Source organism: Gopherus evgoodei, chromosome 2 (assembly GCF_007399415.2).
Source record: "Gopherus evgoodei ecotype Sinaloan lineage chromosome 2, rGopEvg1_v1.p, whole genome shotgun sequence".
In the NCBI taxonomy this organism is placed as follows: domain Eukaryota; kingdom Metazoa; phylum Chordata; order Testudines; family Testudinidae; genus Gopherus; species Gopherus evgoodei.
In genome coordinates this window covers 215,706,815-215,724,602 of record NC_044323.1, presented here as the reverse complement: position 1 = coordinate 215,724,602, position 17,788 = coordinate 215,706,815, and the positions used below count along the sequence as shown (strand labels likewise).

The 17,788-nt window shown below is 42.7% G+C and overlaps 1 protein-coding gene across 2 annotated transcripts in view; it reads right to left on the bottom strand.

The window, feature by feature from the left end:
• Window positions 1–17,788, bottom strand: part of TAF4B (TATA-box binding protein associated factor 4b) — a 125,364-nt gene that overhangs the window by 25,546 nt on the left and 82,030 nt on the right. The window contains exon 14 of one of the 2 annotated variants that reach the window (XM_030552954.1): window positions 9,720–9,839. In XM_030552954.1, the coding sequence (XP_030408814.1) occupies window positions 9,720–9,839 (120 nt within the window). Of the gene's footprint in view, window positions 1–9,719; window positions 9,840–11,732; window positions 11,761–17,788 lie in introns of those variants that run through there. The other variant, XM_030552956.1, reaches the window with a different exon arrangement.

Below are 17,788 nucleotides of genomic sequence, written 5' to 3'. Positions count from 1 at the left end.
TGGACTTATATGATCTCTTGAGGTCCCTTCCAACCCTAATGATCTATGACTGTAACAATTGCTGGAAATAGGCCATTTTCATTACCACTACAAACAGTTTTTTCTCTCCTGCTGATAATAGCTCACCTTAACTGATCACTCTCCTTATAGTGTGTATGGTAACACCCATTGTTTCATGCTCTGTGTATATATCTTCCTACTGTATTTTCTACTACATGCATTCAATGAACTGGGCTGTAGCCCACAAAAGCTTATGCTCAAATAATTTTGTTAGTCTCTAAGGTGCCACAAGTACTCCTGTTCTTGCTTGCGGATACAGACTAACACGGCTGCTACTCTGAAACTTTTCACTACAACTGTTTCACCACCATAGGAGAGAGTCTCCATTTTAGATGATGACACTTGATTGCCTCATCATAGGTAACAGTTTATATGGCTCATCATGAAGTAATAGACACTATAATACATTAGAAGAATCAGGGAGAGAATTTGTGGCTTAAAGTGTTCTTCCTCACAAAAGCTAGCATTCTCTCCTTTTAGTGAGAATTTCAAAAACATCCTTGTCACAAATACATTTTAAAAAAAAGTGTCCCCATCTTACAATTCATTAACATTTGTCCCCCACTTTTTGGACAAAAAGTGTCCCCCACTTTTTGGCAAAAGAAATCTACAGAATTGAAGTCTCAAGGTCTCCCCTGCACACAGTGTCCATATAAAGAGTACTCAGGGCCTAGACTTTAAAGAAATTAATGAAGATATAAAAGGGTACAACTGAAGAGAACTTCTGATGATACTTGGAATGCAACTTTCACCAACTAGCATGTATCATCATGATAACCAGATTCTTTTACAAGGCATTAAATCCAAATTCATTTTGAATGCTGATGTTTGATCCTGGTAAAGAGAATATAACAAATGTCTCAAACAAGAACAAAAGATAATTCTTCTTTATATTGACATTTATGTAGATTCTAGACCTGGAAATGTTTGCCTTAAGTGACAGCTTGATAGTCTTCATTGATTTTTCCATAGCCATAACCCTGCTGAAATGTAGTGGCATGTATCCATCATCAATAGCCATTATAGCATACAGTTTGATGCATACAGCATCAATAGCCATATATTGTGGCACAGATGTCCATGGTGCTTTAGAAAACAAAGGAAGGAGTATGTCATTGCCCAGAGGAGTTTACAATTTAATTCAGACATAAAAGCAGGGGATGACAAAGGGTAATGGGGCTTTAAAGGAGACAAAAGGTTCCAACAGTAGATCATATATGCTTGTGTCAGTATCTCAGTTCTCAGCTGATTTGTCCAATTTTGTTCCCTGAAATCTTAAATATTTCTTTAAAATAATTCACGATATTATTTTGTCTTCCAAATATTTAGAGTGCAAGAGTGACCAGCACACAGGAGAGAGTATCTAGCACTGGAATGAGAGTCTTGAGGAGGAAACAAATGAGAGATTGTACGGAAGAGGATGAGGAAGAATATTCTCAGGTGAGGAGTCATGATCAAAAGGTACAGACCCACTAGTGGGAAGTAGGAGAGTAGGGAAGGGACATGGTGCACACGTTATAAGATGGATTTTAGCCTTTCACTTATTGTTATTTTTGGAGCAGTGACTGGAACCGTTACAGTCTAGTGTGTTAAGCTGTCCTCTGTCAGTGCTTGCTAGGATTTCTTTGCCCAGTGAAGGTAGATTTGAATATAAAACGTTAATATATGTCATTGAAACATTTCACTTCATCACATTTGAAAACTAATCATTTCTCTCCTCCTTCCCTAAATACCCAGGAGCTTTAGTTTACATTACTGACTAATGGTCTGAAACACTTCCATTTATTTTTTAAATATGGAGTTATAGTATGAGGGAACAGAAAAATTAAACATACCAACATCTTATTCTCTTATTTTAAGCTATGTTGGAGCACAGTTGAATGCCCCAAATATTGTGTGTGGAAAAAAAAAAGTTACCTGGTACAACTTGAACATTCATGGTAAAAGTGACTTTAAAGAAAATCTAATACTACAATTAATATTATATACCTACTTGAACTGCACAAAGAAGAACTAGAATGCAAGAAAAATCTTTCTAGCACACAACTCAGGTACTGAAAATGGATACAGAAGTATTAGGGACAGATTTATTCCTAGCTGCTCTAAACCATGAAATTCTGGCATTTAAGATGGAGTATAATACTTTCTATATTTGTAATACAAAATGAATAATTATACTCCATAAGTTTAAATTACTCAGACAAGTTGCCCAAAAAGATGATTTTAAAGATGCCAAATGTGTATTGGCCTAAAGCCACATTGTACTTGCTTTCATCAATTTGAATTCATTGCACAAATTCATCACCAACGTGTCCTCATTCCATGACGGCATGCTGGGTATATAGTGCTGGAAAATGGTGCTTCAGAGCCTCTGTCACAAACGGTGTTAAGCAGGGCTGTGTTTGCATCTACACTATTTATTATTCTCTTTGGGATTATGCTGACAGAGATCCTCTCAGACTGAAACGGGGATATTTATATGCAATTCTGCACAGCATCTTCAATTTCCTCCATCTTCATGTTCGCACTAAACTAATTGATTTGCTTGTTAGGGAGCTCCTCTTGGCTGATGACTGTGTACTCGTAGAACATATCTGTGAAGACGCAGCATCTAATCAACTGCTTTTCTAGATCAGCCAAACAATTTGAACGCTATCAGCCTGAAGGAAACCAAAGTGCTTTACAAGCCTGCTCCAGGAAAAAAAAAAATGTTGTCCCTGAAATCGCAATTGATGACAGCCATATTTTTCTACTGTTTTAAGCAATCTTGGTAGCACTTGATCTAATAATGCCGTGATCAATGATGAAATTGCCTGCATTTCTAAGTGCCTATGGTCGACTCACTGCCTGGGGAAGGTGAGAGGCATTCGACTTCACACCCAGATTAAAGTCTGCTGTGCAATTGCATTCAGCACTTCTCTACAGCTGTGAAACAGACACTATAGCAGGCACTTGACACAACTAGAGCATTTTCTAATGCCTTATCTGCATCTCATCTGTAACATCAAGTGGTTGGACAGGATACCATAACATGGAAGTCCTGGATTGGTGCTGCATAACTCGTGGTGAATCCCTAGTCATACAGGCATAAATTTGCAGGTTGGTCATCTCGTATGTATGGGTGGTTTGCGACTTCCCAGACCATATTTTATGGACTCTTGAAAATGGGAGCATGTATGCTGGGAGGCTAACAAAAACAACAACATCACAACACTCTCAAAGCTCACCTAAAAGCTGGCCAAGTCTAGCTGAATACATGGGAAATTGCTGCTGATGACACATCAGGATGAAGGCAGGTGTTTTGGTCTGCGATTAAGTCATTGAGAATAACAGAAAAAGTCCAAGTGTGCGTGAAAAAAGCAGGCTGTGTCAAAACACGTGGCCGTGTCTGCCCAGTAGGCAGACACATCTGTGGATTCCTCATTGGTTTATAGTTGCACAAGATGCATTGAAACAAGCTGACTCATACATCAGCTATGACTGGAGACTCCAAAGATGACAGCCTCTGAAGAAAGGTTGTTTATTGCTTAGCATGTTGTCGATGAATTAAGGGTATTCTGCTTCTAGCAATAGTAAATGAGACTCAGACCAATTTTTATTTTTCTATACCAAATATTACGTTCTTTACAGTCACTAAATTTTGTTCAGACATCTTGGAACATCAGTTTAGAAGTTCCCAGAGAAAAACAGAGAAGAGGTTACATTCACAAAATATCTACTGTGAAATTGAATAAAGCATCAAAAAAAGATTTTCCAAAGAATTAGGTATTCTCAGACAAACCACTCCTCTGTTCCCAAGACAACAAATACCACACATGAACATGCAGAGTTGCATTCAGGAAACAGGTTGTTTTCACATGCGAAATTACCTTCATGACATCCTTTACTAATCAGCATGCTAGGATTTAGATGTTGGTCCAACTAGAGATGACATGAGATCAATACAACACACATCAAAAGTTAAATTTATGAATGTGCATTTCCAGTGGAACTTACGACAAATACGACCAGGTTTGTGTCAGTTTAAAAAAGGGTTTGGATGTGAACTTAAAAGTACTGCATTAATGGCCCAAAACACTAATATCACACTATTCTCAGTACTTATCTGGCACAGTGCTACCAAATTTTTAATAAAGGAAACAATGGACATGCCAAAGAATGAGAGTGACAGATGAAATATGAAACAGGAAGCCATTACACAGCCTCTTATGCCAAAAGAGGGTTAGCAATTGCAGCCTTGTGTTATATAGCTTTTCCTTATCAAAGGCACTGTTAAAACACAAGAATGATTAACCAAAAAAACTTGGTGGGAAGGGAGGGAGAGGAGATGAAAGTTATTCTAATGCCAGGCTCATGTTTTCAAGTCTTCCAGTGGTGTTACATAAAAAAGCAGATAACAAGCTCACTTGTATATGCAGAACAAAGGCCATTACTGATGTATTGAAGATTCCAAGGAACATAAAATGTACCCACTCAAAAGGAAGATAAGTTATTATGTTTTCTGTGGCCAGGTTGAGCTGGTTCCTCCACCTCACTTGCTCTGAGGGGCAGGATGGCAAACTGGGATCATGGAGGAGTCTCCTACTTGCTAGGTCTTCCTCCTTTGCTTCTCCAGTTTGATTCTTTCTGATCTAGGAGACTGCTTTACTTCCCTAAGGACAGTCTCTTGTCAAAGGCTGGACTAAGAAAGGCCTGCAGGATGGGAGTCTCCCCAGTATTGACCCAGCTGCAGAAATTAGGCCGTAAGTGGAAAGATATAGGCTCTTTCCATGCATGTCTTAGTTCGGAATCACACACGTGTAGGACTGGAAGAGACTTCAATAGGTCATCTAGTCCAGTCCCCTGCATTCAAGGCAGGAATATGTAATAACCAGACCATTCCTGACATGTTAGTTTAACCTATTCTTTAAAATCTTCAGTGAGAGATTCTACAACCTCCCTAGGCAACTTGTTTCAGTGCTTAACCACTCTGACAGTTACGAAGTTTTTCCTAATGTCCAACTTAAACCTCCCTTGCTGCAATTTAAGCTCATTGCTTTTTCTCCTATCCTCAGAGGCTGAATAGAATTCCTCCTCCTTGTAACAAAATTATGTATTTGAAAACTTATATTCCTCCTCAGTGTTCTCTTCTCTAGATGAAATACCCATTTTTTTCAATCTTTCCTCATAAGTCATGTTTTCTAGACCAGGGGTCTCAAACTCAAATGACCATTAGGACTAGTACATTGGCCCGAGAGCCGCATTTACTGACACCTCCCCTGACCGCCCTTGACCCCGCCCCCACTCCACCCCTTCCATGAAGCCCCACCCCTGCCCCGCCTCTTCCCACACCTTCCCTGCCCCCATTCCAACCCCTTCCCTGAAATCCCCACCCCAACTTCGCCCCCTCCCTGCCCCCAGGAGGTGCAGGAGGGGTGTGGCGGGGGCTCAGGGCATGGAGTTTGGGTGTGGGGTGCAGGAAGGGTGATGGGTGTGGTGGGGACTCAGGAGAGGGGGTTGGGATGCAGGAGGGGTGTGGCTGGGGGCTCAGGGCAGGGGGTCGGGGTGCACAAGGGGACTCAGGGCCGGTGGTGGTGCAGGAGGGGTGCAGGGTGTGGCAGGGGGTTCAGGGGGCGGGCTCCAGCCTGACATACACCGGGGGCAGGGCAGGCTCCCTGCCTGCCTGCCCTGTCCCCGTGCCACTCCAGGAAGCGGCCAGAACCTGGGGTAGGAGGGGTGCAGGGGTGTGTGTGGCTGTTGCTTCAGGCACTGTCTCCAGCAGCTCCCATTGGCTGGGAATGGGGAATTGTGTCAGGCCAGAGCCACACTAGGTAAATGCTAGGGGATGGGGAGGGGCCGCGCCGCAGAAAATAACCCCGCGGGCTGAGACCCCTGTTCTAGACCTTTAATAATTTTTGTGCTGTCCTATTGACACTCTCTAGTTTGTTCACATCTTTCCTGCAATGTGGCAGCCAAAACTGCAGTACAATACTCCAGTTGAGGCCTTATCAGCACAGAGTAGAGTGTAAGAATTACTACTTCTGTCTTGCTTACCACACTCTTGCTAATATATCCCAGAATGAGATTTGCTTTTTTGTCCAACAGCATTAGACTGTTGACTCATATTTAGCTTGTGATCCACTATAACCCCCAGATCCTTTTCTGCAGTATTCCTTCCTAGGCAGTCACTTCCCACTTTGTACATGTGCAAACTGAATGTTCCTTCCTAAGTGGAGTACTTTGTGTTTGTCCTTACTGAATTTCATGCTTTCTCCAATTTGTCCAGATCATTCTGAATTTTAATCCTATCCTCCAAAGCATTTTCAGCTACAGCCCTGCAAATCTGTGGATATTTGCTTTGTATCCCCATCCATGGATGTGGATATCCACACACCATTTTTGCAGATCACAGCTCAGATGCGGATACAAAATTGTATCTGCACAGGGCTCTGCAACACGCTCACTTGAATGTAGTGGCTGTTACCCAGCCCTCAGGCTTCAGCTCTCTGAATCAAGCAGCAGAAGCTTGCTGGGCATTCTGGGAGTTCTAGTCCCCAGCTTGCTCAGATACCAGAGATAAACTGCAACTCAGAGAAGGGAGAGTGATACTGTGCTCCTATGCAGTGAGCACAACACAGCATGTGTTAGAACCACCGCAGCTGTGTAGGGATGTCCGAGACCCCCCACACTGGGAGGGCAGTGCTGCACATGAGGACCCAGGATGTAGCTTCCACCCAGAGTGGGGAAAGAAGTATGACTGGGCAGAGCAGGTTGTGGGAGGTCTCTGGGGAGAAGTGGAAAGACTCGGAGGTTTGACACAGCCATGTGTCACTGTGCGAGATGACCTGTGGAGCTGTTAGCAGAGCCCTGCAAATCCATGGATATCGGAGGACAATTTACGCAGATCAGATATGGATACAAATTTTTGTATCTGCACAGGGCTCTACTTGCAAACTCTCCCAGCGTGGTATCGTCTACAACATTTATAAGTGTACTCTCTATACTGGGGTAGTCAATAGGCAGACCATGGGCTAAATCTGTAAATTCATGTTAGGACCTGGGTAGAGGCATCCATAGTTAAGTTCTCTGTCTGGATATGGGTGCAGGAGCATCATTGGCACTGGTGATGCCACCCTTCCTAGCCAAAATTATTCTATTATGACTCCCACTTGCAAATTCCCTCTGAAACGTCTGTTTGTTGTCCCTTGTTCACTAGCTCTCCTTGGTCGCTTAGCCTCTGGCTTTTTAGCCCTTCTCTCCTAGGTCAGCCCTACCCCCGCTTTTCCACATAGGCACCCTCTGAAAGAAACATTCTAGAAAAGATGATCATGAGAACTGTTGCTGAATTAGAGGATGCAGCATGAGGGATATGGAGAGGAAAGGAGAAATGGAAACTGCTTACCCCTTTATTCTTTTACCCCCACCTTCTCATGCAAGACAGCTCCTCATGGACTTCTGCGCTAACATTCTGATCAAAGGTTGTGTCTGCAGATGTCTGCATGTTCAACCAGTGGTGGGGCCTAGTGAGCAAGTGCAAGGAATTAAAAGTGGCATATTTGCTAATTTAATCTGATGATGCTTCCCATGTCCAGACCAAGAGGTGGCCATGTCTCTAGTGTAGTGGCTCTAAATCTTGGGGAGAAGTTTAGCAGCCTCATAAGTCTTAGATACCCAACACAATTCATGTGGCCAGGGTGTATCCTGCAACCATGAGCTCTTTCCCTGAACCGTGGAAGAGAATGAAAAAGAATCTTTTCTGCTCAATGTTTCTGATCCAAGAGCACCTTAAAGGCCCATTTGAGATGACAGGTGTTACAGGAAGGGAAAAACCTGAACAAGACTGGAGTAGAAGCTTGGATGGGGGAATATGGTTCGGAAATGAGTCGGATGTCAGGATTTTTGCTAAAAAACTAGGACAGAAGCCAAGGATCATGTTATTATGGGAAAGTCAATACCACAAGACTATAGGATCACGATATAAGAGACAGCTATGCAAGCTACCTCAGGGAGAGGAACAGATGATGTGTTAAAGGGAGACAAACTAGGTATAGCTACACTGCAGCTGGGAGCTAGCCTTGTTTCTGCTAGCGGGGTTTGAGCAATCACACTAAAAATCGCAGCAGGGATTTTTGGGGCATGGGGTTGAGCTTTGGCTCTCAAGCCTAGGGGTCAGAAGGGATGAAAGCAGGGCCAAACTGCTCTTAGCATCATAGCTTGAACCCCTCTGGCATGAATCTGTCTACCTGTGCTGTGCGACTCACCTCCACTGAGATTTACACAGCCATGTTCTGACTCCCTTTGAGGTGCTATGGAACTCAGGGCAGAGGAAGTAGTTGCAGAGAATGCGACACTGGGGAGAGGATCCCACCTTGTCTCACTCCTCTACTGAGCAAGCAAGGGCTCTAGTGCAGAGATTAGGCTTTTGATGAAAGCCAGCTGCTGGAAGTTTAAGAAAGCTGAGATTCTGGTGCAGCTGAAAGAATCTCTATGCCCTACATAAGGGGAATGGGTCCACATGCCAAAACAAAAGTATTTCTCTTTCAAGGGGTTAGCATGGTCAAGACCACCCTACTGGAGATTCCAGACACCTTCAGGAGCACACTGCCACAAACCATGTTAAAGGACTTTGGCCTGTCTACACAGATTTTGTACAGGTATAACTACATTGGTATGGGGTGCGATTTTATAACAAAATAGTTAGCAGTGCAATCTCTAGTATGGATCTAGATGCCTTATACAGGTATTGCTTAATCTCCTTCCTGAATGTCTGCGATAGTTAAATTGGTACAACTTGTGTGTTTAGACAAGGGAACCTGGGTCAGGAGGAAATTACTTGAACCCATTGTCCTGACCCAATTGGGGAGCATAGCTTGTGTACCAAGGTCCCTCAGTTATCCTAGGACAACTAGGATTAGAAGCCAGACGCCTCTTTACTACTTTCTGTGGGCCGAGGCGGCTGGTTTTCTCTTCCAGAGACCACCTCAACAGTTTGTCCCTCTGGGTGAGACTCTTCCCCTTTAGGAAAGCTAGGCAGCTAGCTGTCTGTCACAGCCCCAGAAACAGTTACGCTGCTGTCACACATCACTGAAGTTGTGGAGGTTTCCTCTCAGAGATTAAGCAGAGACTCATCATTCTTTTGATTATGTCTTGTAAATACCAGTACTCCTTTTACACAGCATGCTCATCAATAGGGTTCTGTGTTGGTCATGGATTCCGTGACTTCCGTAGCGGCCAGTGTGGCTAATCCCAGGGCTGCCCAAGTAGCTGACCCCGGGCCAGCTGGTGCCATTGGCCCCTGGATGTGTCCCCACCCCCAGAAGCAGCCCCCTGGATTTGCCCTTCCACATCATCTTATCTCCCGTAAGATTTAATCATAGGTATTTTTAGTATAGGGTCATGGACAGGTCATAGGCTGTGAATTTTTGTTTATTGCCTGTGACCTGTCCATGGCTTAATTGTAGTATCACTCTTCACAATAATACACATTATTAGAAACTATATTCAAAATAATTTCAGTTCACAAAAACTAAAGCTTTTAGTATTTCTTTAGTCATTAAATATTTATTTTCCCTACAATATTCAACAAGCCTCAGTGAGGGCTTCCCTCCTTTTTCCCCCAAAAGGTATAGAAGGTGTTCCATTTTAATATTGAATTAAATGCATTCAAGACATTACAGTACCTCAAGCCCAGATCCAGGGTTTGGTGAATCCAGTGGTCTCTTTTTTCTTGGCCCAATTGCTGCCAAAGCTGTGAGATTGGCTTCTCTTTGCTGCATCTGTGCCAGCTCCAACTGTTGCATCTAATTTAAAAAAGAGAAGCATATGATATATGGATACTGAAGAGCCAGTTTTGTTCATTCAGCTTCAACCATTTGATCTGTCTTTTACGTAGCTTATAAAATCTGCATCATACATGAGATGATGGCTTTTCAGAAGTTGCAATTCCGTAGTTAGGCCCATTGCCACATTAGTCATTTTAGGAGCCCAGCAAATGCTAATCGCACTACATGCACCATGGCATTGTCCTTAGGTTCAAGTGTTTTGGGAAGACAGCACCTAGGATCAACAATACTACCAGTGATATCCCCGTTGATCTTCAAATTCAGTGAATTTTGCTATTTATTGATTAGTGAGACAAGAAAAGTTTTGGCTCAGAACCAGTTTAAATGGCCAAAATTTTTTTTGAGAGTTGAAGGTTCTCGATATTGAGAACGGGTCACACTGTACTCAGTTTCAAAGGTTGTTTCCATTTCAGGTGACCAGATATCCTGCTTTTAAGGGATAGTCCCGATATTCAGGACTTTTCCTCATATAAGTGCCTATTACTCTCCATTCTCTGTCCTGATTTTTCACACTTGCTATCTGGTCACCCTATTTCCATTTGAGCAAGCAAGAGAAATTCCAAAACATAATGTGTATTTGAAAGCATTCATTTTGACTTCAATTATCTGAAGCTTAATTTTGTGAACCAAAGGCTTGTGCCCTGACACTACTCTAAATGTCATGGGGACAGAATACGTGGATCAGAGGAATTTTCAGGTGACTGAGGTTTAATAGCATGCAGGTAGCACTTCAATTCTCTCAGTTAATTTTTCAATACGTCAGGCTTTTAAAAAAAAAAATTTGTACGAGATGTTTAACACCCCAGATACTTATTTTCAGTTGTTCATGAAGAAAAGAACTCCCTCAAAATAAGTCAAGACTTAGAGAACAGATTCCATGATTAGCTGGTTGAATTAGTTTAGTCAAAATGATGACCAACAAGCTTTTTAAATACACTGTCATGCTACCATGAAAAATCACTAGCAGTTTTTAAAAATAAAACTAAAAAAGTTTCATATAGCAGGGCAAGTACTGCTGCTTCCCAAGCGTGTTGAAATATTCTTGTTATCTATAGGATGGTGGAATAACTCAAGAAAACAGAGGGGGAATCGGCAAAGTATTCCCCCCCTTCATCCCCTGGGGGAGGAATACCATTTATAGCAAAAAGGCAAAGCAGAAAGGAAATTATTCTCCAACTCAGGGTTCAAAACGTTCCCTGACTGCGAAGCCCATGAATTTGATATTCTAGTCATGCATCAGCTACAGTTTTTTATATTAAAATGACAACACTTTCTTTCAAAGCCTAAGAAATTCTCAGCCAAAGGTGAATTCCTTACAGAGTTTTTGACTGCTCAGTTCAACCACTGCATACAAGGAAAGAAGCTATACTTCTCATCTCACAAAATTTCACTCGAACTTTTTGTAGTCTGCTCACATTTTGCTGTTTAACTACAAAAAGAGCATTTATTGAGCTCGCAGCGCAGTTGAACACTCTTGCTTTCCCCCACTTCTTTTTAACAGGATATTAGAGTTAAAGAAGGGGGCTCCTTAAAATGGGAACTTAGTATGCCAGCAAAAAACTGACATCTGAATTGGCAACCAAATATTACTCTTATTGGTCATTTATACCTTTTCAGGTAGGACTAAAGTGATCCACAACAAAGTAAAAAGGAAATATTACTCACCTTGTGCAGTAACTGTAGTTCCAGCTACGCTCTCTTATGGGTACACCATTTCAAGGGCTCAAGTGGTGCACATGATCAGAGATTTCTAGCTAGCAGTACCCGTTTGCCCTGCACATGCACCTTATGCCTCTTCATGGCAGACACAGACTGTAGCGGGGTGCACAGACAAACTGCCCTCATTTCTTTCTCTACTTACTCATTCCCTAAGGAACATCTGAAGCAGAAAGGGAGAAGGGTGGGTAGTGGAATACCCATAGGAACACACATCTGATAGAACTACAATTGCTACACAGGGTAGGTAACATTTCCTTCATCTTTGAATAGTGTCCCTATGGGGTGCTCCACTTCACGTGACTTCTGAGCAGTATACCAAAGAGAAGGGAGATTCGGATCAGGGTCCAGAATTGAAGACAATACTGCCGAGCCAAGTGCCACAGTAGATCCGATGGAATGACGCAGGGCATAATGCTTCGAAAACATATGGCCTGAAGTCCACATGGGGCACTATGTATCTCCAATATGGGAACATCTTTCAAAAATGCTGTAGATGTTACTTGAAATCTGGCTGAATGCACTTTCACATCTGGGGAGGTGGCAGGGAAAGGAAGGCTGAGCACTCACAGACTCATAACAGACAGGGATACTTTCAAAATGGATATCAGGTGGTCTCTGAGCAGAAACAGGAACCCCTTTGATCTATCTGTGAAAGATATGAAGTGTAGACAATTTCCTTAATCACTTATTCCTATCCAGATAGAAGGGCTTTAACTTTCTAATACCCAGGTTATGGAAATAGGCCCTCTGGGTGGACAGTAACACTTCACCCAAAGAGCAACCTTTGAGCAGCCAGTTGTCAAGGTACGGGAAGACAAGAATCTCTTCCTGTCAAAGGTAATTCATCAATTACTGCCAGAATGTTCAAACACACCTTTGGAGCTGAAGAGAACCACTCGATACTGGAAGTAATCTTGGCCTATAGCGAATCATAGGTATTTCCATGCAATAGGTGTATAGTTATATGGAAGTAGGCACTGGTAGGTCAAGGGATGAAAAAAATCAATCCCCCTTCCTGTGGCAAAGGAATTATAGTTGCTAGAGTCACCATCCTAAACTTTTGACATTTCACCAACTTGTTCAGCCATCTTAGATGTAAGATCAGTCTCCAATCTTCACCCTCCTTTGGTACTAGGAAGAGAAGAACTACCAGCCCCTGCAAGGGGAAGGAACAGATTGTATTGCTCCTAGCTGGAGAAAAAAAAAAGAGTCCCCCTCTTGCCTTAGTAGATGCTCATGTGTGGGTCCCTGATGAGGGACAGGGTAGGGGGGTGGAAACAAAGGAGTGCCAAAAAACTGGATCGTGTAGCCCCGTGTTATGACCTCCAAGACCCACTGGATCATAGTGATCCATTCCCAAGCCCTAAGAAATGAACAAGGTTGTCCCCAAAGAGAAGGCAGGGCTAAAGGACAGAACTGCAAAAATCAGAAGGGTGAGAGGATTTGAACCCACAACAAACTTGTCAAAACTGCTGTTTAGATGATGCCTGGGTGGTCGGGCTACTTTCTTCCCCTGAAACCTGTCTCTTTGGGTGGCTTTTCCCCATGGGTCTGCGATACCACAAGAACTGAACAGCATGTGACCTCTGGGCAGTCTGTGACCTACTGAAACATTTCCTGCTTGTAGGTGTATAGATGCCCATGGAACATAGGCCAGCCTCTGCATATGCAGAAAGACTGCAGGAGTCATTCATAGTCTCCGAGAAAAGCTTACGACCAAAGGGGAGTCCTCTATAGGGTTCTGAACCTCTCTCAGAAACCCTGAAAGTTGGAGCCAAAACACCCTGCGCATAACTACCACTGTGGAGAGAGATCTGGCAGCAATGTCCACAGCATCTAGGGATGCTTGGAGAGCTCTTCAGGCCAATAGCTGAGCCTCCACAACAATGGGCCAGAATTGCTTCCTGCAGTCATGTGGCAGCTGTTCAATAAACGCCATGAGCTTGTAATTAGTCAAGTTGTATTTGGCCACGATTGCCTGACAGTTCACAATCCAGAACTGCATGGTCACAGACAATAAGACTTTTCAGAAAGACCCAATTGCTTTTGGTGTTTGTCATGGGGGTAGGTCTCAAAATGTGGCTTATACTGTTTGTTCACTGCATCCGCCACTAGGGAGTTAAGTAGGGATGAGAAAATAAATAGAATCCTTAGAAGGCACATAGTACTTCTTATCCACCCTTTTTCATGTTGGTCACTGTCATAAGACAGGATACTGGGCTAGATGAAGTTTTGGTCTGAGCCAGTATGGCTGTTCTTAAGTTCTTAGGGGCCGGCATCTGCCATACCATCTTAACGAGGCTCTGCTGGATCCGGCTAATAGGTAGCACCACTCTGGAAAGTGTTGCCAACTACAAAACATCCAGCAGCTTGTGCTGCTGATCTTTGACCTCCTCCAGAGGGACCTGCAGAGCACCAGCTACCCTTCTAATGAGATCCTAGAACAGTATGACGTCGTTGGCGGTGGAAAGTGGGAGAGGCACAACAGCCTCATCCAGCAATGACGACGAAATTGTGGTCTCATGTGTGACTACCTCTTCTGCCCTAGCCTCCTGCTCCTCAAATGTCTCCTCCTGTCATGCAAGGGTAGAGAGAGGATGGGAAACCCTGGCCTCCCTGAGGGACAGTATCAGTAGTCTGTCGTATTGTTGCCAATAGGCAGCCCACAGGTCTCAATATGGCCATGAGGGGGGGGTGATGTACAACGTTGGTTCCACCATCCTTGGTGAGCTGCAAAGTCCTCCCTGAGTAAGGGTAAGTTCCTCAAGGGGTATGTAGGAGGAGAACCCCCGCCCCTCGACACTCAAGGAGATCAATTGGAAGTCATCCTCTTCCTCTACATCTTCCCATAAGAGGGCAGTCATTGAGGATGGATGAGAGTTGTATGCCATGGAGTGGCCACTCAGAGACCAAGGTCTCTGTACTGAGACATGCTTGGTACCTGGCCAGCAATGGGAACCCCAGTTCATCCAACACCAAGAGGTCCCTCGAGTATCAGAACTCCTGTGGCAACAAAGGACCCCGGTAGCGACACTGTAGCTGAGATTGCCATGGCTGGAGACAAATGTACCAATGATGATAGGCATACTTCAGGTGTTGTGTATGTCAGACACTGAGGGCACTTCACATACCCACCCCTGTATAGACTCAGTGTCCGCCATGAATAAGCAGAGGGTGCATGAGCAGGGCATGGGCACTGTTAGCTAGAAATCGTGGACCAAGGGCTTGAGAGGTGCATAAGCACCTGCAGTGGAGCATCCATAGGGACAGTACTTAAAGAAGAAATTAGGTTTATGGCTCTTTATGTAAAAAGGCAGAAAGCTGTGCTTAAAATGCATTTCCTGGTTGGTTAGGGGTTTGTTTTTTTTTTAAACATTAAAAAAACTTAAATCTTGTTTACCCTAAAAGCCTTTGGTAGGTTATCACCTCCAGTGCCTAGTGCACATTTTGAAAAAAAAGTGATGTGTCACAAATTCAACCTTCCTACCCCATCACTTGTTTGTTGCTCTTCCACTTCATTAGACCTCTTCCACCAGCAAAACACAGACTTGACATTCCTAATGTTACTAAGGTTACAAACAGTTTAAAACCCCAAGTCATTCACACAATACACAAAAACACCAATCCAAATTTTAAAAAGATTTACAGCTCACCTTATCTCCTCAGAGAAGTTAAACGATGTTTCTACAGCATTAGCTACCATATCACACTTACATATTTATTTCTATTTTCTTGTTAAATGTCAAGTGTAATAGTTTGTTCATCAGAACTTGCATTTTGCATGCTTTGCTTCCATTTTTCAATAGGGTAGACTAACATTTTCAAGAGTGTTTAAGAGAGCATGTTACCAGTAAAGTTTTGCAGTTGCTTAAGTTATCTACAGCTGCCTTACATAAAAACTTAATATTTGTGATGTGTGTTTTGGAAAGAACACAATTTTAAAAAATAAAGAGATAGACGTAGAAAATACTTTCTGAAGTCAAGAGTAACTCTCTCTAAGCTGGAAAGGAGAAAACAATTTAGATCAAAGTAACTAAATTGAACCTTCACTTAGAAGTTCAGCCAAACCTCAAGATTTGAAAAAACTCAAATAAAAATGAAAAATATTAAAGTTTAACCACTTCCTGGATTCATTAGAAGCAATTAAAAGCCAAGGTTCAACAGTCAGCTGTTCAATTTCCAAACCCGTTTCTAAATCTAGGATGTTCCAAAAACAACTAAATTTGTGGGCAATAATCTGAGCTGAATTTCACAGAATTGTATATCCCTTGTTTTAACCAGACATTCCTATCAATACATTTTTGTAGCAGTGTTTTTCATACAGAGGTGCCACACTGTACTTCACAAGCTCCAACAGTACATTTTTGGGAGCCAAAATAATCTTACCACCTTATAAGTGAAACTGGCGTTATATCCAACTTGCTTTGATCTGCCGGAGTGCACAGCCCCGCCCCCCTGGAGCACTGCTTTACCACATTATATCTGAATTCGTGTTATATCGGGTCATGTTATATCGGAGTACAGGTGTAGTTGCTTTCATCAACTGATAGCCAAATAAAAGCAATGGACATTATTTCCAAAGATGGTGCCTAAAGTCAGGGAGTCTAAGATGCTGATCCTACATTGAGATGTGTGGGTGCACCCATGCACAACTCATTCCAGGATCAAAGCCTTAGTCTATAGTTAGGCTCTCCAACAAGTGGCCAGATTTTCAAGGTGTTTTTGTTTTGAAGTCAATTAATAGTTGACATAAGCTGATGACAACAAGACAAGCAGGAAATGAGTTTCACAGCAACAGAAAAATGTATTGCCCCTTCTCACAGATTTAAGATTATTAATTTGGACAAAATAAGTGGCCAGCCAACTTTTACTTTGATAGGCAGCGATAGTAATGACAAAACAAGAGCCAGTGACACAAAGAAGTATGAATGAAATTGATACTGATTTAATAGAGAGCCAGTCGAAGGTGATGTGATCACCCAACTGGCTACTGGTGGAAACAGAGGCTGCTGAATTCTGTACAGTGCATGAGTAATTCCATTAAAGAGTTAATGGAGTCTAGAAGAGACATTCATCAATTATCCCAAGAGACAGATACACCTTTTGTCATCTTGGGTGAAAGTCACACCTCCCTACACCAGCTAACCTCCCTCCACTCTGGATTGGGAATTCCCTGGGAGGGAGAGAAGGTGCTGCTATCATTGCCTACCCACTGCTGGGGGGGAAGCAAGGTTCAGCAGAAAGTGAATTTCTTTAACATGGTGAATTGATGCATCCTTGGCTACCTAACATCTACCAGCACCACTTTCTAACACCAACTGTTGCAGGACCCACCCATTTATGAAAAGGAGAGTTGAGGATGCTTTCCGCTACTTCATCCATCTGCACTCAGTCCACAACACATCTTCCACCATAGGACCAAAAAAACCAGGCAGAATCTGGCCAGGATTTGAAGAACAAGTCTCATTCTGGCTATTTTCTGGAGGTGAGAAACTTGTGCTCTAGTACAAAGAAACACCAATTGTGAAATACAATGCCAATATAAACTTCCAGTATAAATGCCCATAATCCTTGTAAGGGACTGAAGGAAACATTAATGAAGAGTATCAGAGGGGTAGCCGTGTTAGTCTGGATCTGTAAAAGCAGCAAAGAGTCCTGTGGCACCTTATAGACTAACAGATGTTTTGGAGCATGAGCTTTCATGGGTGAATACATTCAGCAAAGTGGGTATTCACCCACAAAAGCTCATGCTCCAAAATGTCTGTTAGTCTATAAGGTGCCACAGGACACTCTGCTGCTATTAATGAAAAGCACCATGCTAGCAGCCTAGCTCAACATACTAGTGAGTCAACTAAAAAGATTGATTGAAATATATTTAGTTTTTATAAATGTACAATATTTGTGACTGAGTGTTGTGAGAGTAGTGAAAGCAGAATGAGAAGGAGAGATTCATGAGACATGAAGATGGTATTGAGACATGCCAGTGAACAATCACTAGTTTATTATTCCTGTGATACAGTGGTCAGGAACAAGAAGGTCAGAGAAACACCTGAGTTAGATTTTTTCATTTCAAACAGATATTTTTGTAGTACATCCTTGAGTTATCAGAAAAGTGGAGGAAAGGGGGAAATGGAACGGGGTTTATAGTCCAGCATGAAGCAGAGTAAGAACTCCCTTTGGGGGGCGAA